The sequence below is a fragment of the Electrona antarctica genome (genome assembly GCF_951216825.1).
Source record: "Electrona antarctica genome assembly, chromosome: 5".
Classification (NCBI taxonomy): domain Eukaryota; kingdom Metazoa; phylum Chordata; class Actinopteri; order Myctophiformes; family Myctophidae; genus Electrona; species Electrona antarctica.
In genome coordinates this window covers 50,242,443-50,265,711 of record NC_136810.1, presented here as the reverse complement: position 1 = coordinate 50,265,711, position 23,269 = coordinate 50,242,443, and the positions used below count along the sequence as shown (strand labels likewise).

At 43.4% G+C, this 23,269-nt stretch overlaps 1 protein-coding gene across 1 annotated transcript; it reads left to right on the top strand.

Annotated features, from left to right (window-relative positions):
- Positions 1–3,652: 3,652 nt before the first annotated feature.
- det1 (DET1 partner of COP1 E3 ubiquitin ligase) lies at positions 3,653–22,557 on the top strand. Its single transcript, XM_079501039.1, has 9 exons — positions 3,653–3,974; positions 5,843–6,095; positions 7,988–8,254; positions 10,254–10,466; positions 11,478–11,701; positions 15,732–15,861; positions 17,221–17,411; positions 20,164–20,355; positions 21,632–22,557. Exons 2-9 carry the CDS (start codon positions 5,847–5,849, stop codon positions 21,819–21,821), a joined length of 1,656 nt encoding a protein of 551 aa, XP_079357165.1. The 5' UTR covers positions 3,653–3,974; positions 5,843–5,846; the 3' UTR covers positions 21,822–22,557.
- Positions 22,558–23,269: the final 712 nt, after the last annotated feature.

The following is a 23,269-nucleotide window of genomic DNA, read 5'->3' as shown; positions in this document are numbered from 1 at the left end:
ACCCTGGACCAGGAAATTATTCTCCGTTCATTTTCCTCATAGACATTTCTTAAAGTATTTATTTAAAGACGGTTACGCCGCGGACAAAGCCAACTCGAGTCGTGACAAATCATGACAACACACACAATTTTTTGGGCCGAACAAATAATTAGAAAGAAGAAAAAAACGGCAGGTTACAACACTTTTTTTGTTGTTTTTCTTCTTTGTAATTATTTGTTTGGTCCAAAATATTGTTTGTGTTGTCAGGAGTTGTCACGACTCGAGTTGGCTTTGTCCGCGGCGTAACCGTCTTTAAATAAATACTTTAAGAAATGTCTATGGGAAAAATGCATTGGGATTCATTTCCTGGTCCATGGTAGGGGGCGGGACTGCGACGCTCTATAGGCGAAGAGCATAGCGAAGAGTGACAAGTCCTGGACTGGAATTTGGCAGAATGCACTGGACTAAGGCAACAGCCCAGCTTGAATGATCTTAAATTCCTTTATTTTAGATCTAGTTTTTTAGTAATAGTACAACATAAACATTACAGAGACTTTCGTTGTCACTGTGCAATACTTTAAAACAGTTGTCATGTTGCACACATGCCTAAAATTGCTGATAGTTGTGCCACCCTCGTTGAAAACAATGTATTTCACACTCCAGCTTGTCACTCTCCAGGCTGCATGAATAGCGCTTGAGCGCTGTTTTCTGACCCCTCAAACTCTCTCAGCTATATGGCTGAGAGGTTTATTGGTATATCCGCCCCCTTTCATGCCCGGAAAGACCTGTAAGCCTCGAACAAAGCCAACTCGGATGGTGACAAATCATGACAATAAACAAAATTGTTTGGGCCGAACAAATAATTAGAAATAAGACAAACAAAAAACTATTGTGATGATGGCTGGGAACGAGGCACAGCACTGGCAGTGGGCGGTCACAAGACTCTGCTAATGGGTGTTCGTTTGTGCAATTAGTCTGACCTGAAGAGTCAAATTTAAATGTTGTAATTTTCCTTAAAAGCCAGCACAATAGGCCGGTGTTGCAAAAAAAGGAAAATTAAGGAAAGAATGGAGGAAAGGAACTGAAATTACCTAGCTACTTCAAAATCTAATGGCATTTTCCATTTCAAATACGGTATGCCTGATTAAGCCTGTGCTCTTCAAGTGTGTGTGTGTGTGTGTGTGTGTGTGTGTGTGTGTGTGTGTGTGTGTGTGTGTGTGTGTGTGTGTGTGTGTGTGTGTGTGTGTGTGTGTGTGTGTGTGTGTGTGTGTGTGTACAACTGTGCATGTGTACTGTGAATTATTCTGGATTAAGAGCGTCTGCTTTATGCCTAAATTGTAAATTGCACATGTTGTTTTTGCGTCCATAGGTCGCAGTTACTATGAACTACATTCCCGTCAGTCGTGTCTTGTCACTTCACGCCTCCATATATGGTCACGCCTCGAGTCGTGACACGTCACGCCACATCACGCCTCATGACACACTCCATATATGGCTGTCGCCATATGTCGATATGACATCATCAATATGTCGATCTGACATCTGTCACTCGTGCGTCTCAACTGTGCCGCCATATTAAGAAGCTCTGTTCTATCAGGCCTGAAAACGTCAATAAAACAAGGGGAAAAAATAAAAGGTCCATATATGGGCATTCCCAGACGATGCCCTAATACAATCCCTGTTATGCCCATATATGGAGATCCCTGATGTCATCAATATTAAGCCCATATACGAGAATGTCAATATATGGCCATATATTGTGTCTCATGATAACCAGTGTGGTTGCCGCGACACGAGTCACATTTGCAAATGAACCAAGTTTGGTACAACACATGGATCTCCATATGTGGAGCTAACTGTCTTCACCTGGATCTCCATGTATGAAGATCACAACACTGACCTTATCAAACCCTGGATAGCCATACATGGTTTGACATACTATAGATCTGCATGTATAGCCGGCCAGCAACTCTACATCTGACCTCACTGACACCAGATTAATAGTTTAACTAGCTGCTTCTCAACTGTGCCGTATTAAGAAGCACTGTTGTTTCAGCGCTTCTCGCCCTTTAGGGCGAGGTCGCTTCTCGCCCTTTAGCGAGGTCGCGTCTTACTGGTGGTTTGTTCGTGCGTGCGTGCGTGCGTGCGTGTGTGTTTCGTATGCTTCCCAGGCAGGAATACTAATAAATAAATAAAATATATCCTCTCCTCCAGTTTTCTTCTGTTATTCTCTCTCTAATATACCTCATATTGTACTCGACCAGAGACCCTCTCTTCAGCTTTTAGAAAAGTACAGCAGAGACAGAGAGGCACCTTGAAGTATTTTTTAACCTTTCTGTTAGAAGAATTGGCAGCTATTTAAATAATTTAGTTCCTCGCTCTTGTATAAGATGTACTTTCTCCAGACGAAAGTGAGCAGAGTCTATACTTTCTACTCTTGTTCAACACAAAAGTTCGTACAAAGGCTATATATTGTAATATCTTTTTGCGTATATAGTGTATCACTTTGTTGTGTGGAAATCTTGTTCATCTTGAAAGAGAGAGCGAGAGAGGGAGAGCGATCGAGAAAGGCCGTCATAGCTATAGGCAGACCTGCATGTTTCCCCAGAGAAGACAGACGTATATGCACCCACTGCACACAAAATGAAGTGGAAACTGTGGACCCAATCTGCTCACTCACATTGATTGATTGATTGAAACATTTATTAACAGTTTGCAGAATTACAGTACATTTCAAGCACAACTCAATACAAAGACGTGAGTGGACGACCCAATAAAGCATTACACTTGTTTACAAGAGGGTCCACCATGTTCAAATCATCAAAACATTTAGAGACGTCCTACAAATAGACACTTCTAAATAGCCAAAAAGAACAGAACAGGAATTCATCATAAAGGAGGTAAAAAAGGGAAAAGAAACATATACAGTGAGGGGAAAAGGGGTGGAACAAACATTGCTGGTGAGGACTGTCAGCTTTTTCAGCAGAGAATCGCATCCTCTGTCCTCTCACCCAAAACCAATACTTTATCTCATTATCTGTCTTTGAAAGCTTTTGGAAGAGACTCGTTTCAGTAAACTGTCGCTGGAAGCCTTGAGAAAGACTGCTCTATATATGACAATGACCAATTCAGTTCTGTATAGGCCTATAGTTAGTTATTTGTGTTATTTGATTTCTTTGTAGCTTAGGTTTGTAAGGAGTAGACCCCCAGACAGACCAAGGACCAGGTGGGGGGGGGGGGGGGGGGGGGGGGGGGGGGTTACATCTCTTTTGATTATTATTACAAAACATACATTACACTTCAGCCCTATACATTTTGGCCATTTGAAAATAGCAGATCTACAAGCTCACAATGTGTCACGATTGAAATCGGACATTCTGCACAATGAGTACTTTTACTTTTGAAAACTGTACTTTAAGTATATTTTGATCCAAATACCTTTGTAGGCCTACTTTAATTTTACTCAAGTACATTTTGAATGTAACAGTATTTTTCTATATTGCAGTTTATATTACAGTTAGTTATACGTTTACTTAAATAAGTAAATAATGTAAGTACTTTTTCCACCACTGAACTGACGGTCGAATCTGAACATGCACTACCCTTTCCAACCTAAATAGGCTGTAGTGGCGCTGTTGGAAAAGAAAGCCAATACGCTACTTAGAATTCAGCACCAGAGTTCAGTAATCTCTTCTTCTGCGGTTTAATGTTTACCACAGTGCACTGCTGACACAAAACAGTGTTTAAGAGCTTTTAGGAAGATTTTATTAAACTCTGTTGGTTATTAAAAAATATATATGTATATTATGTATTCGGACGGTTGTGCCTTTGTAGTCTAAAGAATAAGGAGAGCGAACATGACATTTTCCATTGACTGACTGACTGACTGTCTGTGTAAACTGGCTAAAAACTAGCGACAATGCTAACAGCATCAGTTCAACTTTGGAGATCTACAATCACTGGATGACAGACAGACCAGCTGCGTAAACCAACAAGTGAGTATGCAGTTTAATTGGACGTGCATGCTGCTATGATTATCTGTTAGTACGTTCGACGTACGTAAACTTTTGCTCGCAGTTTTGTGTGTGTGTGTGTGTGTGTGAGATGTGTGTGCGCGCGCGCGTGTGGCTTATTAATTGTCAGTGAAGCAAACCGCTATGCCCTTTCGGCTAGACACAGACATACTAAAACATTGTTAGGGTGCACTGACTCAGCGGTGATGTGTCAAGCCAAGCATTCCAACTAAGTAATGGTTGGTCTTGCTAAGCTTGCACGTCTCCAGTGAACAAGGATACAAAAGTCGTTTGGTCTCATGATGGGTCAGACAGTCAGTGTCCTGGGCTTAAACTCACCAACATTGCAGCTTTACAGAGCTTGAATTATCCTCTTTCAATCTGCAAAGTGTTTGTTTCATAAAAAAAACACCGTAGACATGTTATGAGCTACTTTCTGTCAATACATTTATTTTTCTGTGTTGGAGTTTGGAATCGCTTGTTTTCAATAACTGCTGCCTCCTGCATTCTGTGCAAATTCAGAACAGGTGGTACACAGGGCCATTGAGTCATTTCCAACGAGCACTTCCAAACTCGAAGTTCGAACACTTTGAAAAATCTATCTATAAATGGTGCATTTATAGATAGATAGATTTTGTCTCTGTCTGTACCACGTAACCCGAGAACCGTTCGCCCCACCGACTTCAAATTCGACACGCGCGTTCCACACCCCCACACGGAGTGCAGTGCCCGGTGTCAGTCAGTCGGACCCACGGTTGTCCAGAACCGCCAAAAAAGGCCTCTGCCCGGACTCTGCACCTGATCACCCCTATATCTCCATACATGGAGCTGGCCTATTCTTTTATTTTTATTTTTTTAAAGAATTTTTTTTTGCGGCTTACGCCTTTTATTGGTTTTTTGAAGGGACAGACAGTAGGCTGACAGGAAACGGGAGAGAGATGGGGGAAGACATGCAGTAAAGGCCGTGTCGGGCTCGGGAGTCGAACCCGCGGCACACTGCGACTGGATTACCAGTCAGTCGGGTGCCCAGACGGTTACGCCACCGCCTGGGCCGGAGCTGGCCTATTCTGACATCTGCCAAGACTCCATATTTTGGCATGCCTGACAAAGAACTCCATATATGGGCATAAAAGGGACACAGGCATAATAACTGGGTGGGGCATGCATTTCCACTTTGCATCGTTCCAAGTAGGCCAGTGCCCAAAAAATAGCAAATTGTGACTACAGTGCACACTGATGACCTCAGGCAGAAACATGCTGGTTGTCTTATTGCTATCATTGCTCCTCCTCGACTCTGGACCTGCCTGAGTAGCCCAGTCTTGATACATCACTTAACGTTTTAAAAAAGTCTTTCCATAATTAAAACCATTTGATAAAACTGTTTTATTTCTCACTGCCCTGCAGTATTCTGTGTTATCAGTTCCATGTTTCATATCTTGCCACACTAATTGAAAGCTCTGCGCCCGTTTATCCGTTCGCCTTTGTCCGCCTTCTCCTACCAAACCACACTGTTTGCACAAATCTCTCCATGGACAATACCTACTGCATGCCTGTCCAGACATCATTTTATAGATATTCCACTGTTACGTTCTTAGTTTACGTATGATTCATGATAACTACTTTGTATGTATATGATGTATTGCCATGCTTTTTCTTCTTGCTTAATGTAAATCGCTCTGGATTAAGAGCGTCTGCTAAATGCCTAAATTGGTACAGTACAGTACAGTACAACGTGCTACAGTACAGTATGGTACAGTACACTGGCCACCTGGATGGCATGGCGTTTATATAATAATAATAATAATGATTATCATTATTATAATGTATTATCATCATCATCATCTAATCAGGATTATGGATGAGGACACCCAGACCTTAAAGCCCAGACGGATCCAGAATCAGAACGTGGTCCATCGTCTGGAGCGGCGCAGGATCTGCTCTGGCCGGGCCGGAGCCCACTGGTACCGCGTGCGCTGCTTCCACCAGAACCTCTTCCCTAACTTCACTGTGGTCAACGTGGAGAAGCCGCCATGCTTCCTCCGAAAGTTCTCTCCAGACGGACGCTGCTTTATTGCCTTCTCCTCTGACCAGACCTCTTTAGAGGTAAGAGGACACACACCTGATTTTTTTTTTCCACCTGTAAAATATATACAGTAGTATCAGATATAGTTCCTGAAAGCTCTATTATTTATGCCTCATTCATTCAACGTGAACGTCAATGTGTGATTGATTCTTTATTCTTTCTTTATTCTTTATTCGGATCCCCATTAGCTTCCACAAAGTGATCGATAGTCTTCCAGGGGTCCACACACAAATGTATACAACAAGTAAGACGCGCAAACGCGGGAAGCGAACGCAGCTCGTAAATTGCAATAACAACAATTAGAATAAATTACGTACTTTTTAAGGTTTTTTTTAAGTTATATTTTTTATTTTTATTTTATTTTTTAAGTAAAGTTTTTTTAAGTTAAGTATTTTTTTAAGTTCTTTTTTTAGTGTGTGTGTGTATGTGCGTGCGTGTGTTTTTTGTTGTTTTCTTTACGTTTTTTTTAAAGTTATGTTTTTTTTAAGTTTTGTGTGTGCGTGTGTCTGTGTGTGTGTGTGTGTGTGTTGTTTGTGTGTGATACAGCTGCGCCCTCTGGTGGCGGGCCAGTGGTGTTACAGCGTGACACACACACACACACACACACACAGACAGTTTAGGCCAGCTTCTATAGTTAGTGCTCACTGCGTTCGCAATAAGTAAGGGATAATATCTGGCTAGGTGGTCATTGTCGGGAGATAATTCACCGACAGGGAGTTTAACCACCGAGGCGAAGCCGAGGTGGTTACACTCCCTGAAGGTGAATTATATCCCGACAATGACCACCTAGCCAGATATTATCCCGCTTATTACATGGCTAACTAACATAAATTAATCCATTGATCCAAAACACAACAAAAAAAGTATTCCATAACTTTGCGCTGGCTGAGTCTGCCCAGCTGCAGGGCTGAAGCACTGTCGGAAAACAAGGAAGTGAGTTGATCAAATAGAATCCATTTTCGGGTCCAGCTGCTTCGTCTATTTCTCGCTCAAATGTTTTCAAAAACATTTTTAAGAGCAATGTTTAGCTGTAAATTACATTGTGTGTCAGTAGTGTGTGTGTTTACATGGCTGTTATGTTGGAAACGGCAGTAAATCAAGCGGGCGCAGCCGCGCAGCTGGTGGTGCTCAGAGGGTTTGATTAGGCAGCGGTCATTATACAGCGGAGCGGTCATTATCATGAGATAACTCACCGCTGAATTAAGCGATTGACCAATCAGAATCAAGCATTCAACCAAGCCATGTAATAAAAACAGATAACGCTCTGCATTTAACAGAGACAACGACCAATAGTAACAAATACAGTGTTTACACAAAATACAATAAGAATAAGGTACAAAAAATAGAAAAGCAAAACTTCATTGATTGGCGTCATCCTTGTATAAGTCATGGATTTAGTTGTACAGATTCAAATCCAACACATCAAGATGTTGCCAAATCTTTCTGCTTTAATCTTTCACTGTGTTTGCTACTGTAAAATGCCTTTTAAAAAAAAAAAAAAATTCTAAAGTTGTATCCCACGATTTTGTAACCCATTTCTTTCCACCCGGGGCCAATTGCCTAAACTGTAATCCTGCTCTCCCTCTGCCAACCTGGGGAGGGCCTGAACTGAGCTCATGCTTCCTTTTAATGCATGAGGAGTGAGCAGGCCGCTTCTCCCTCCTGACCGGGGGGGGGAGTTTCCTCGGTAGGACGTCGTAGCGCATGGAAAGAACACGTTATTCCAACCAGTCCCTTTCCCCTCCATCAGGCGCCCCGGCTGAACAGCAGGAGGCAGTAAATTGTCAATTCTAATTTGCAGTACGGCATATGTGGTGAACAAACCTCCACACCTCTGTGGAAGTCATTTGTAAGTGTTTTAGCCATAACTAGCATCTCATACTGCCTCCTGACGTCAATCTTTCTCCCCCAGATCTATGAGTACCAGGGCTGCCAGGCAGCCCAGGACCTACTGAGAGGGCAGGAGGGTGAGACACTCTCCACGGCCAACGACCAGCGCTCCCTCAACATCCGGGGCCGCCTGTTTGAGCGCTTCTTCTCCTTACTCCATGTCACTAATGTGGCCTCTAATGGGGAGCACCTAAATCGGGAGTGTAGTCTTTTCACGGATGACTGCCGCTATGTCATTGTTGGGTCAGCTGCATATGTCCCAGAAGAGCCTCCACCGTACTTTTTTGAGGTATGGAGTCTGGACACTGGTCTTCACCTTCAATTTAGTTATGGTTAACAATTTACTAATGGGTCAATTTGTGGTTTATGCGTCTTAAAGATGGAGTGCCACGATTTTTTCCCACCCTAAAACATGATCATCAGGTATTATTACAATATAAGGGGGAAGAACTTTTTCCAAAAAAAAGTATTTGTTAAAATCATGCTTTTATGTGGACACGCCCACCAGTTCATTAAGTATGCCTGGTTTGCCTGGTGGGTGGTGATGGGAGGTGATCCACCTGAACTGAAGCCGCACCCACAGCTGTAGTTGTATGATAAAGGGGGAGGGGTTAGGGGAGGGGCTGATAGTGTGGTGTCACTATATTACTGTTTATTTCATTGGCCCGTTTGACTGTCAAGGGTTTAGCCTCCAGGAAGAAACCCTAAATACAAAGTTAATACACCATTGCACATAAAAACAACTCCAGGGTGTCTAATGAAGTACTGTCACCTCATAGACACATGGAAAAATACAAAAATTGTAGCACTCCATCTTTAATGTTATACTGTAGAACAGAATAGTTTTGTGTCCTAAGCCCTTAGTATCGCTGTAACATTGCCTGGCTGTTTCTCATTCATTGAGTCGCACGGTTGCCAGGTCCCCTCCCGCATTGCAAAACTTTCTCAATACCCATTAGCCTCTGTTAGGCTGCGTCTTTGATGGCTTTTTTCTCTGTAACTAAAGTGCTGTCCATGGTGTTGAACAGATCAGCGATGTTCTCGGAGGTCTTTTCTGATCGTCCGTTGAGCGCGATGGGAACATTGGCGCTGTCTAGAGCTAGTATGGACATCATTTTAGCATTAACGTTAAAAATGGAACACCAAATTCGGCGCGCGGGCTCCCCACGCTTCAGATACCCTGTGACACCCATGCACACACACACACACCACAACAGACGTACCTGCAGACAGTGGCAAAGCAGTGATGACAAATTGTCAAGGGAATGCACTTAGTAGTAGTAACGTTTGCATTGGCAAAGGAAGTGGCTAAGTATGCTACGCACGCACGCACACACACGCACAGTACACACACACGCACAGGGAAAAGCGAGCGCACAGCCCTGGGCTTTGTTTGAGTTGGGCACTGGGCAGTCATTTTTAAGCCATTGCGCTGCGTGAGTGGGACACAGGGACCCACGCACTGGGAAAAGCGAACGCACATGTAAGATAGTAGTGTGGTCACGGTGGAGGAAGTCATCAGTGTGGAGTGCATGTGTTTGGTCCGACTAGTCATTGGTCCGAAACACGACAACCCACCTCAAACCCTAACCTAACCATAACCGCAAGCACGGGAGCAGGCGCTAGTCCGAGGTGCGGACGCATGTCGAACCAATACTCCGTCGGACCATAGTATGCCTCCCATCAGTGTGTCCTTCATGAGCAACATGTGGGGAGTCCACTGAGAGCAGCAGATGAAATGGGGGCGTCACCGTGTGTGTGTGCAGGTCGGCAGTCTCAGTGGTGGGGCAGGCGCAAAATTGTATACAGTAGGCCACTGTTTGTTGTGTTGCGGCGGTAGCAGAGGAAGCATGAAGTGGGGTAACACTGAGAACAGTGGCCTGTGATGCAGGTGTCAATAGGGGGCCGAGGTGTGAGGTTGCGCGTTTTCCCATGAAAGTAGATGGGGACATTTTAATTCACTAATCAAGTAATTGTTAATTTATAATTTGTTCAATGGGGGGAAAAGGGCTTCGTTAAGCCTCCATAATATTATGGTCAATGCCTGTGTGAAAAGTGTGAGCGATTGGTGCAGGCTTCATTCAGACAGACATTGAGTGAATTATAGTTTGATGTTTGGTCTCACGGAACTCGAACTGTAAACAAAAGATCAACAAATAATTCATTGTTTTAAGTCTTTGGCAGTGAGCATTTGACAATTCCAAGGTTACATAAATGAACAGCACATGGCTAGGCAATCTGTCCAACATGAACTGGTATGAATGAATGCGTTCCGTCTCTTAAACCAGGTTTACCGCAACAATGAGTCGGTGACTCCCAACCCGCGGTCTCCTCTGGAGGACTACTCCCTCCACATCATCGACCTTCACACGGGACGCCTGTGTGACACCAGGTCCTTCAAGTGTGACAAGGTCATCCTCTCCCACAACCAGGGCCTCTACCTGTACAGGAACATCCTGGCGGTGCTGTCGGTCCAGCAGCAGACCATACACGTCTTTCAGGTGACTGGACGGTGACATTAGTCGTGCTTTTATCAAGGCGTTAGAGCAGTCCAAAGCCTGCTGTGATTGACAGCCTAAACCTAACCTTAACCCATTTTGACCTGATATCAGATTCTAAAAATGTCTTCTACATCCTGACAGTTTTCTGAAAAAGCTATGTTTCTATGTCGTTCTTCGATTTTTCAAAAATAGCAGATCTACAAGCTCGTAGCGCGCCACTTGGTGGCGCGCTATGAGCTTGTAGATCTGCTATTTTTCAATAGCTAAAGCATAACATAATGCTAACACCAAAAGGGGTTCCCGCCCAAAATGGGTTAACCTCAGTAAAACTATACCTAGACCTAACCTCAGTAAACGTAACTTGCCCGGGGGCGTGGTTATAAGCACAACCCGTGTAGGAATCAGTATGTCGTGAATCAGTATGTCGTGAATCAGTATGTCGTGAATCAGTATGTCGTGCCCAGGGACCACCAGTAGTCTGTGAGGGGGTTCATAATCTGCATTACTTAATTTAAAAGAAGTCTTCACAATTGCAGAAGAATTGCTATTTTGGTCAACGTTTGCCTGTTATCTCTCTTATGGTACCACATCAATACAGCACGGAAGTGTGGACAAAGTCTTATCCAATGGCAACAAAATATTCTTTTTGTTTTGGGTCTGAGGGGCTAAATCTCATCAAATGGTGGTCCGTGGCTCAAATGCTGCATAAATCATGAACCTTGACATGGAAATGGTTGAAAACCACTGCAGATTGAGTGTGATGATGATCATGCCTCAGCTTGATAAAATGTAATTCAACTGCTATATATTATCATGTGTTTATTTGCATTTTTGAGGTGAACAATATTATTATTATTATTATTATTATTATTGCTACAATGTCTGGAAACCAGAAAACGACCTTCTCTACTCCTACACAAGATGTAACAAACAAAGTAACCTTGACTAAACAATGCCTTTTTGTCTTCATACATGTCTTTGTCCTCATCCCCTCCCCCCCCCCACCTGCAGGTGACTCCAGAGGGGACATTCCTGGACGTGAGAACTATCGGTCGCTTCTGTTACGAAGACGACCTCCTGACACTCTCTGCCGTTTACACGGAGGCTCAGCAAGAGGGTCAGCCTGGTCTACCCCGCCTCTACACGGACAAAACCATCAATTCACTCAAACACAGACTGCTGGTCTATCTGTGGAAGAGGGCTGAGCAGGATGGCAGTGCCATGGCGAAGAGGAGGTTATTTTCTCTATCTTGTTTTATTTGTTCACCGAAGATTAACTCTCAATAAATGTATTGAGATGCTCCAACCGAACGGCCACCGATCGGTGATTTGGCCGATTTTCACTCCAAATGACTCGATCGGTGATCGGCAATTTACCTGATCAGGATAAACCAATCTTTTATACCATTTAAGTGGTATAAAAGTCAATCAGATGTATAGTATATCGTTTTGCATCTTTACAGAATGTTTAGGCCTGTCACCCTAAACATTCTCCCTTTCGTCCCCACACACACAGGAACAGTTTTGACATATATTAATTCTGGAATTATTCAAATTTTCCCCTTATGCAAAAGAAATTGCAATAGTAATCATTCAAGGTTTGTTATGATCCTTCGGGTCATCCAAATAACATATTAAAAATTGTTCTATAAATTGTGGATCATGGTAAATTCAGGGGTTGAACGTTGGGGTACCATTGGCAAACATTTCAAATTTGAATTATGCTTTAAGTAGCATGTGAAATGTCAAACTATGTTGGTTTTCATGATTCTGAACCCATTCCAAGCATTAGTTTTGCACGGAAAACACTCCTTGGGCTACATTCGGCCATAGCCACTTGCCCAAATGTGATGACCTCAGCACATTTGTGAATACGTCAGCTATGGCTGTCACTGACAGATTGACTGGCCTATAAGCGGCCTATAAGCACTTTAGCAGGTGAACATACATGAGTGGGTAGAGAGGCCTATCGGGGACTCAGGCGGTCAACGGTTCAGTGGCTGGCCCAGTCAGCAAGTATGTGTCCCTGAGCAAGACGCTCATCATAGCCATCTAAACCGCCATCAGCAGAGTGAAGCTTATAAAAGCAATGTCCCCCTCCCCAGGGGACCAGAAATACTCCATAGGTTTTGACCATTTTATCCTTTGGTTAAATCATTGACTGCCATGGACGTCTCTGTGCGTCATTCCAAATCCAGCACTTCAACTGCCATGGACGTCCCAGGACGTCAATTGCGTGTTTTCAGACATTATGCTAGAGGGCGCTCTTCGCCAACGTATGAACGATTCTCGGTTGCCAGGAGACGGATGCAACCGGAAATAAACCGGTGGTGAAAACATCCGCCTCAATGTTATCAGATTTAGGAAAATACATTTATGTCAGATTCTTTACCCGGATTGCGCTTTTGGTCAAAACAACCTATATTCAACTGCCCATAACTAAGGAACCGATGATCGCGTTCACAAAATGTATTTTCCGGGTGAAAGAAAAGATTATCGCCCACCACTACGCCTTTTGTTTTCATCCGGTTCATGTCCTGGGCCCCGTGGGTCAACAAAATAAGGTCAAAACACTGACGGTGACAGAAGAATTAAGAATTCTGTTTCTCCCAGAACAGAACAGGGACCATAGGGTACATCTATCTAATAATTTAGCGATCGCTCGCCCGCTGTCTATTTTGCTCGTCGCTGTCTGTCAGTCAGTCAGTCCGAGTACTTCCTTAGAATGCATGTTGGGACGGCTTCCGGGTCACCAGTGAAATGCATGTTGGTCCGGACACAGATTAATGCTGGGACACACTTTTCCGCGTAACTTGAGTTGTTTCGCCCGCTGTCTATTTTGCTCGCAATAGACAGCGGGTCTATTGCGGGCCTAATCGCGTCTAATCTATCTATTATTAGATAGATTACCCACACTGAACATCATTTGCTGTTCATATATTCAGAACGGGTAAGGACTAGTGTTATTACATTTCCGAGAGCTGGGATGAAAAATAATCTTGGGGCAGATCTCCAGGGCAACTCACTGGCTGATGTGTTTCTGAACCTGTGTCAGTCGTCGTGCACCGAATATATATCATTTAACCCATTGAGACCTGGAACGCATCCATGTCACGTTAGCGTTTAACCACATTAACCATTAACCCATTTTGGGGTGGGAACCCGTTTTGGTGTTTTAAACATTGTTATAATTTAGCTATTGAAAAATAGCAGATCTACAAGCTCATAGCGCGCCACCGCTATGAACTTGTAGGTCTGCTATTTTTGAAAAATCGTTAAAATGTGCCTCAAATCTTTCCGAAAATTGTCATGATTTAGAATACCTTTTTTTTTTAAATTTCGACGTCAGGCCTGAATGGGTTAATTGGACTGCTCTTCCACTCCTGGAAGACGCTTAGTGGGATGGTAACACCTCCACTTGCAAACGGTTTGCTATTCTTCCTCCCAATTATTCAGAAGAAACTAGAAGAGGGTGGGTGCGCCGCTGAGTGCATATCTCTAACAGGCTGGGTTGCCTAGCCAGGGCTGTGTACTGTAAGCCATGTCTTGCAGCCATCTGGACGTGTGGAAGCTGGGGTACGTTGCCGCGGTTGCATTTCATTTGTGGCTGTATGGGCAGAAGTGAATTCTCTTTCGAGGTGCGATTTAGAGGCCCCTCGACTTGCAGTTCCCAATTCGGGGTGGATTGGATGTTGCAGTCATGATCCATTTCTAGTTTTAGTTATTTTGTTTCTTCAAACGTCACATTAAAATACAAACTAAATTATTTATTGCTTCAATTGCAATAGAAAGTAAACTTTTGTTTTTACATTTGGTTTTCATTTTTTTTAATATATATATATATTGTGGGGGGGGGGTTTTCTGCCTTTATTTTTATACTTTTGTACCAGCATAAATTAAATCCTGAATTTGTGGCTGTTAGTCATCTTAAAACAAAAGTTACTTTTTTCCCACTATAATAGGATTCCACAAGAGTCCACATTCCACAGAAAACCACCAAAACACACATATGCAATTTATGTGAAATCTTTCACGCACTTTCCTACTAGTCTGAGGAATATATCCCACCCTTTTCACATTGGCCTGTTATAGCGGTGGATTTTTGCAAAACGCATTTTTGGAACAAAATGCCTCAAATCATCCAATTGCCATCCAAAGCGTAACAATAAATGCCACCCTTTTCACTTTGGCCTATTATAGCGCCGCCAGGAGGCCATAACCTGACCTGCCCTGGTGGAGACCTGTGCCCCAAGGGGCACTTTATCTAGTTTGACTTCAATTTAACTGTTGTAAATACCGTATAAATGTAGTATTTTTGATAAGAGAGGAACTTGTTTCGACTGACATGTTTATCAGTCATAGCTCCCTTCTTTCTTCATCATCATCCGTGTGTGGATCATGTGTGGACAGACTAGGGCGGGTACATGTTTGTATGACCCTCTCATGAGGGTGTAGCTTAACTCGGGCGAAAACGTAATATCTGTCATTCTAGCGGAGAGAATGAGCTACTGCTAAAATCAACAGATTATAAAAACTAAATCAACTGCTGTCAGTGCTGTGATGGAAACGCAATGAACTACAATTTCTGCACTCCTTCGGCGCGCTCAAGTCTAACGCAATTTCGGGGCAGCGGTGGCCTAAGGGTTAGAGGAGCACCCTTGTTGCCGTAAGGTTGCCGGTTCGATTCCCCGGACGGGCAGGAAAAATCTGGGTGGGGAAGTGATTGTCATCACTCACCCAACACCGCTGAAGTGCCCTTGAGCAAGGCACTGAACCCCCAACTGCTCCCCCTGGAGCTGCTTAGTGGCCAACAGTATAAGACTGTGGTTGTACTGGTCAGCTCGTGTGTGTGTGTGTGTGTGTGTGTGTGGGGCTGAAAATGAGCACCTGTGCTCAGCTACTTCCCTGGGTAAATAAAGAATAAAAAAAATAAAAAAACATTGGTGTTACACTAAAATCTCGGCTTCCCATCATGCACCTGTAAGTAACCCAACATGCATTCAGGCCATGCACTGCATGGCCTGAATCCGACCCCAATCAGCGTCGGATGCAGTGGTCAATAGGTCACATTCCTTGTCCAAAAAAATGTGCGCTCAACGTCCACAGAGGGATGTCCACAAATGTGCGCTCAACTGACCCAAATGTATATATATAGATATAAGCATAATAAATGAACGAGCCGTTTATAAACGGAAAACCTTTTTTGTGAGTGCGATTTCTTAATTTTTGAGATGTTTCATAGGTGTGTGTGTCTGTGTGTTTTAGGTTCTTTCAGTTCTTTGATCAGTTGAGGAGTCTGAGGATGTGGAAGATGCAGTTGCTAGATGAACACCACCTCTTCATTAAATATACCAGTGAAGATGTGGTCACGCTCAGGGTAACGGACCCCTCACAGGTTGGAACACACGCTCAACACAACACTTCTTCCCTCCACTTCTTTTCACTATTTAGTCATTGTGATTCCCCTCCACCACGTGTGTAGTCCCTGTCACTGTCAACCCCTACTGTTTGTTCTGGGGAGGTTGCAAAGTAGAATAGACAACCATGTGTCTCCTCCGATGCACACACAGTCACCAGCCATTTCTTTTCACCTGACAGTGAGGAGTTTCACAAGGAGGGTGTCTCGAGATCAGCTGATCAACACGTAGCATCGCGCCATGTTGTGAGCTTAGGACGACTGGTTTTGTGTGACCCTTGGGCCTTTAGTATGACAAAGACCATCTCAGTGGCCTTGTGGTTGGAGTGTCCGCCCTGAGATTGGAAGGTCGGGGACGATACCCGGTCGGGTCATACTAAAGACTCTGAAAAATGGGACCCAGTGCCTCCCTGCTTGGCACTCAGCATCAAGGGTTTTATTGGGGATAAGTCCCTGCTAGCGTCATGTCCAGGGGATGTACTTGTACATCAAGCTGCCTCATGCTACAGAAACAGGAGATGGGCTCCTGCCCCATGGGACTCTTGGCTCAGCAAGGCTTACTTACTTAGTATGACAAAATTGGGCATTCATTTTTGTAAAAACATAAGAAGTTTAATTATGGAGATACAAGGTTTATGCCTAACAGCAACGATCTCTTTGTGGTTACTGCTAATGACAATATTTTGCAGAAAGTCTGTACACATAGTCAGAGGATATTAATACAATCTGGGAATACATTTCTTACCATGAATTTTCTTCACAATTTTCTTGTGTTTGTAAAGGTGTCTACTAACATATCCCACATTGGTTTCTACAGCTGCTGTGTTCTACATTTCATTATGCTTTAAGTAGCATGTGCCATGTCAAACTAGGGGTTTTTCATGATTCTGAATCCATTCCAAGCATTAGATTTGCACGAAAAACACTCCTTGGGCTAAAAACGGCCATAGCCGACATCACAATGTGATGAGGTCAGCAAGTGGCTATGGCCGAATTTAGCCAAAGGAGTGTTTTTTTTATGAAAAACGAATGCTTGGAATGGGTTCAGAATCATGAAACACCCTAGTTTGACACGTCACATGCTACTTAAAGCATAATGAAATTTAGAACATTTTGACTTATAATGGTTGTTGATGTACCCCAACTTTCAGCAGCTGTCAAAAATCCCCCTACGGTGGTTGAATAGAAACCAATGTGGGATATGTTAGTAGACAACTAGACACCCTTACAAACACATTGGTAAAGGAAATTCTTGGTAAGAAATGTATTCCCAGATTTTACATTATTCTAATAATATTCCCTGACTAACACTTTCTCTCTCTCTTTCAATTTCTCCAGCCTTCATTCTTCGTTGTGTACAACATGGTGTCTACGGAGGTGCTGGCCGTTTTTGAGAATACCTCTGACCAGCTGCTGGAGCTGTTTGAGAATTTCTGTGACCTGTTCAGGAACGCCACACTCCACAGCCAGGCCGTCCAGTTCCCCTGCTCCGCTTCGTCCAACAACTACGCACGACAGGTCCAGAGAAGGTACAGATGGGTGTGTGTGCGTGCATGCGTGTGCATGTGCTTGCGCACGTGCGTGTGTTTGAAGCCTTCTGTAACGGGAGTTTTTGGTCTCACTATTCGTAAGCAGCAGAAAGCATCGGAAGCAGGACACAGCGTCAAGATTCAGGCATCGTCATCATTCTTTATTCAAGCTTGTCAGTCCGTCCTCAGTACAGCAGAATGGCAACATGACTGCGTCTCCGTTCTCACCCAGTTCCCTTCCTCCATGAATTCACTCCCCTTTATTTACCAGCAAAATCCCATTTACAGTAGCAAATAGACAGTCAGTAACAGGTGGTTTATTCAACATCTCCTTTCATGGTTGGAGTTCAGCAAGCAGGAAACAACCTAATCTGAGAACAACACCCAAAATAGGTCATAGTAACACCTTTGCCAGTGGGGCTTGGAGCCTTCAGCTGTCAGATTGACAGCTGCATGAATTAGACTGAGCACATTGGTGAGCAAAGAGACTTAATGGAAGGAAGATAAATACACAATAATGAATGTACGACAAAGTAAGTTGGCATTCTAAAATTGCCATTACACTTCCACGCTTTTTAAATTTTTCACAATTTTTTATTGAGAAAGATTTCAAGAATGAAAACGAATGTAAAAATATAGCTGCAAGCAGCGATAAGACAGGGCCAAGCAATAAGAAAAATCACACCCATGTAGGTGCAGGCTGCCTGGCTGCAGTTATAGTTATAGAGCACAGAATTCTGACGTCACTTTCAGTAGAGGGCACCAACACACAGGTTCGTGTATTTTTTTATTTGTATTGAAATCTCCATAGGCCAGGGCGATTTTATGTCGCTTCATATAAGAACTGTGTTTGAAAAATAAACCGACCACCCCGGCGTTTCTGTCAGGGGAGTGGCTGTGCGTCGTTAATGATGTCCATTCATATTTGATACAGCCAGTTTCTAGAGAAAATGGAATTAATGTGACCGCGAAAGCCTTGAAACTACATATGAATGCAATGTCGCTGAGCATATACGTCACGCCCAGCTGTCAACATATTGCGTTCCTGAGATTCCTCGTTGACGTAAGCTCAGCTGGTGGTGACTCGACTCGTACTAACCACGATACATTATTTTATCAATAAAATAAACGTAATTAACGTTCAGTTTCTGTTGTGCGACGGGCTGCGGGCAGAAGCAGCCTACCCGGAAATGTAGTCTCTGGGTTGTTTGGCTCGTTTCTAACGCTTATTTTGTTACTCTTTGGGTATATTTGTACATTTCCACCTTCAGTCGATGCTTCATATCCATATGAGTGAAAAGGCCGGGGTGATCGGTTTATTTTTCAAACACAGTTCTTATATGAGGCGATCTAAAATCCCCCTATGGATATTACAATGCTTATAAAAAAATACACGAACCATGGGACTGGCGCCCTATATTGATAGTAGAGGGCAGTGACGTCAGGACTTCGGTGCTCTATAGCAGGGGTTCTCAACGTTTTTGGCCGGGGACCCCCGAAAATGCTTTGGCAACGTCTCGGGACCCCCGCCCCGCCCCCTCCCGACCCCCAATATAAATTGACTGCTACAATAACCTTAAACCATTTTGGGCGGGAACCCCTTTTGGTGTTTTAAGCATTGTTATAATTTAGCTATTTAAAAATAGCAGATCTACAAGCTCATAGCGCGCCACCGAGTGGCGCGCTACGAGCTTGTAGGTCTGCTATTTTTGAAAAATCGTGATTTTTTTTTTTTAAAACAATCTTTTTTTTTTTTTTTTTTTAATAATTTGGGGACCCTCCAAAATAATTTGGCGACCCCCCCGAGGGGTCGCGACCCACGGGTTGAGAACCCCTGCTCTATAGTGATCGGTTTTAGGCTGCTCAGCATTGTCACTTAAGTATTGCAGCAGTTCGTACCCCAAACAGACCCACTTATGGTGCATATTGCATATAGTCTTTTTCTTATTGCTGAATTCCTTAGCCCCCGCCCGCTCTTATCGCTGCTTGCTATATATTATTTTACACACATTTCTTCACGTACAAAATGACAGATGTGTTCCGCATGAGTCAAGGCACATGTGGAAACAAGTTCCACGGCTTTTGTTTTGGCCAAACGAGGCATGAGTTACGTATGCCTGTTCAAAGTGCTCGTTATCGCTGCTTGCAGCTATATTTATTTTACAAATCTTCACGTACAAACTTTTCTTCAACTGGGATTTCAGATAATGGTCTATAGATTGTGTGTAGAACGTTTCACGCGAATTGCTCAAAGGTTTAAGCGTTTTTCAAACTGCTCAAAATGGCGGATCCAAGAGTCAAGGCACATGTGGAAACAAGTGCCATGGCCAAACAAGGCTTGAGTTATGCCTGTTTAAAGGTTTCATTTTCTTACAATTGCTATAGCTCCCCTCTTTGGCCACTCTGTTTCAGTGCTATCTGGCATGACCCTCTACCATACTGTAAAGTTTCATAAACATGTATACTATTAGGGGCAGAAGAAGAATTTTCATAAAACTGCAATTTTCATTGGCTCATAAAAGCCAAAAAAATGTACAGGTCCAGAGTTCACGTGTAAAAAAAATTGTGCATTTTGATCAAAGATCAAGATGGATTTTAACTGTTTTTCATATAATTCAAAATGGTGGGTGATATGATCTAAACGTCCTTGACATGAAAAAGCACCAGTGCACCACTGATAACGTTTTTCAGAAAACTGTCAGGATTTGGACGACATTTCATAGAATCTGGTCTCCTTGTCCACGATGTGCAGGTTTAAAGACACCATTGTGAACGCTAAATATGGTGGACACACGGAGGCTGTGCGTCGGCTGTTGGGCCAGCTGCCCATCAGCGCTCAGTCCTACAGCAGCAGCCCTTACCTGGACCTCTCGCTCTTCAGCTACGATGACAAGTGGGTTTCTGTGATGGAGAGGCCCAAGACCTGCGGCGACCACCCCATAAGGTACTACAGTCTGACTGAAGCTCCTTCCCCGCTAGGTGGTGATACTTGATATGCCACCAGACCACCATAACTCTGACTGCATACGACTACGAATGAAACCAAATTGCTTCCATTAGAGTTGCAGCCCAATTAAGGGTGCATTTGGTCCCTATCAATCATTTTGCTGGGTAACCCTCTCAAGGACCACTGAGGGCTCCCAGAGCCCACTTTGAGAACCACTGGCATATACAGTGTTTTATTTTATTTTATATATATTATCTTCTTTTTTTTATCGAGCTTTGGCAGATCAGGCTTTAAGAAAAATATTCAAATAACCTTATCACTGATCTGTAGCTACCGGTGTATATAAACTGAATATTGGATGATTAAAAGTCCTTGAGCTTCATGGGATTACGGTTGCATACCGAGGAGGTGTTTGTTCAGCCTCTTGTTGAAGGCATGAACACTACTTCTCAACATTAGGGTCCGAGGCAGCGAAGGCTGGTCCATTATGTGTTCTATTGACCGATTCCGTAACGGGTCTCATGGTCGCAGCCTACGTATTTCCTGTAGGCGGAGATGACACATCTGCGGTTTCCCCGCACCAAGCTTCTACTACTGTGAATGGAAAAGTGACTGATGTTAGTCTGCCTCAAACGTTACTCTTTTACCTGCTTTTTATACCTCATACTAAGCATTAAAGTATGAGGTATAAAGTACAGCAGCCTTGTGTTCCTAAAACAGAAAGATTGGGTATTGGGTAAGACTGACGTTATGTATCTTTCAGGACCTTTCACTGCTTTGTCTCAACCATTACTATATGGATCTGGTCTCAGCCACCGCGGTAGATATTTTGACATTCCGTTTTTTTATGTTGCCACTACTGTTGGAGCAGCCATAAACTACACGGGTTCATCCCGATGTTCTGGGCATCTTTGTAATGTTAGTGTTAGTAAAAAGCAGGTAAAAGAGTAACGTTTGAGGCAGACTAACATCAGTCACTTTTCCAGGAACAGCCTACAGGAAATACGTAGGCTGCGACCATGAGACCCGTTACGGAATAGGTCAGTAGGGCGATGCACATGCAATGAGAGAGAAAATGTTCATTCTGCCACCATGCAACTCTAAAAGCTGTGACTGGCCACTGTAAGGTGTTACACCAAAACTAAATCAACTGTAGATTTAGTCGACTAAAATCTTATATTTAGTCGACTAAAACACTAAACATTACTACGACTATGACTGAATCTAAATTTGCTTGTCAAAATCAACACCGTTTCTGATCCCTCTCGTCTAGGTTCTACGCACGGGACTCGGGCCTGCTGAAGTTCAAGATCCAGGCGGGCCTGTTGGGCCGACCGGTGAATCACGCGGTGCGTCGCCTGGTGGCGTTCACCTTCCATCCCTTCGAGCCCTTCGCCATCTCCGTCCAGCGCACCAACGCCGAGTACGTCGTCAACTTCCACATGAGGCACGTGTGCGTTTGAACTAAGCGGGAAGGAAGGTCTCGCGGTTCTAGAGAGCGTGCACGTAGCCTGCAGACGTTCAGACACTATGCCAGTATGAACCGGCCTTTGAGGATTAGACGACGTGCGTCACTCTCCCTTCCTCTCCGACAAACGAAACGGGCAGCGGAGCAAACTTTTCTCTCTGGCCTCCAGGACGCATCAGAGGGAAAATGTCACGCCTAACCCCTCTCCCCCCCTTCTGTCAAACAGTAGTGGCTCTGCTCTCTGTCTCTCTCCCTGGCTGAGAAGGCAGTAATTGCACCTCTCCCTCTCGCATCCCCCGCATCACCTCTGTATCGTCCACCCCACCCCCCGTCCTCTCCTCCTCCTCAGGAACAAAGAGGGCCCTGTAGGGGACAGAGGCTGGTGGAGGTGTAAATGGAGAGGTGGCGGGAGTGATTGATGTAGGGATATAGGTGGAAGCTGCTGCTAGTGGGACGGACCGCTCAGGAGGGTCCAAAGACATTTTGTTTTATTTTAGTTCCCCTCCCCCCCCCCCCCCCTTCCATCCACTCATAATCACACTTGCATATACAAAAGCCTACTATCTCTAAAAGAGCCAGAAAGGGGACAATACAGATGACGATACATTTTTTTAAATATTTTAAATAATCATTTTTACATATAGATTTGTATTATTATTATTGTATTATATTATTATTTTTTACATCTTATTATATGGTTATGTTGTGTCAATAAAATTGTATAAATGTTATACACTGTCCAGTTTTTAATCATCCTTAAAAGTCTAGTATTTCCGATATTTTGGAATGTTCCCTTAACCCATTTTGGGCGGGAACCCCTTTTGGTGTTAGCATTATGTTATGCTTTAGCTATTTGTAGGTCTTCTATTTTTGAAAAATCGAAGAACGACTGACATAGAAACATAGCTTTTTCAGAAAACTGTCAGGATGTAGAAGACATTTTTAGAATCTGATCTCAGGTCAAAATGGGTTAAGAACATTTGTCCATGCTCTGCATGAATGTGCATGTGCTAAAGCCCTGCAGTGGGGGAAATGAGGACAATTTAAACCGATATTGTTTTGCTGAGACAATGGCATAATTGTTGATATCTAGAAGATGCCTATTTTGAGTTTTTGATTATGAATGTGATTGCGTTTCAATAGTGGCTTACTTGGCAAAAAGGGTTGTAGGATCTGACACATGCACACAAAACAAACACACTTGATTGAGTGATTTATTTACAGATTTTAAATATTATTAGTTCTTGACTAACAGGTGGCAGTTGGTGCTGGCTATCTAGATTGTTAATGAGCAGACCTTCGTTTAAAGGACAACTTTAGTTTTTTTCAACCAAGGTTCATGTTTTAGGTTATTGGAGAAAGTAAAAGGTGAGTCATTTTTTTCTTTTTCATTTGCTGCTTTCTTTTGTTTTAGGGATTTTAGCTGTTTTGACAGGGGGGTTG

Coding starts and splice junctions, on each gene's coding strand:
- det1 (XM_079501039.1), top strand. CDS start 5,847: ATGGATGAGGACACCCAGACCTTAAAGCCCAGACGGATCCAGAATCAG. Junction 10,467..11,477: donor AGACCATACACGTCTTTCAG/GTGACTGGACGG, acceptor CCCCACCTGCAG/GTGACTCCAGAGGGGACATT. Junction 20,356..21,631: donor TGCGGCGACCACCCCATAAG/GTACTACAGTCT, acceptor CCTCTCGTCTAG/GTTCTACGCACGGGACTCGG.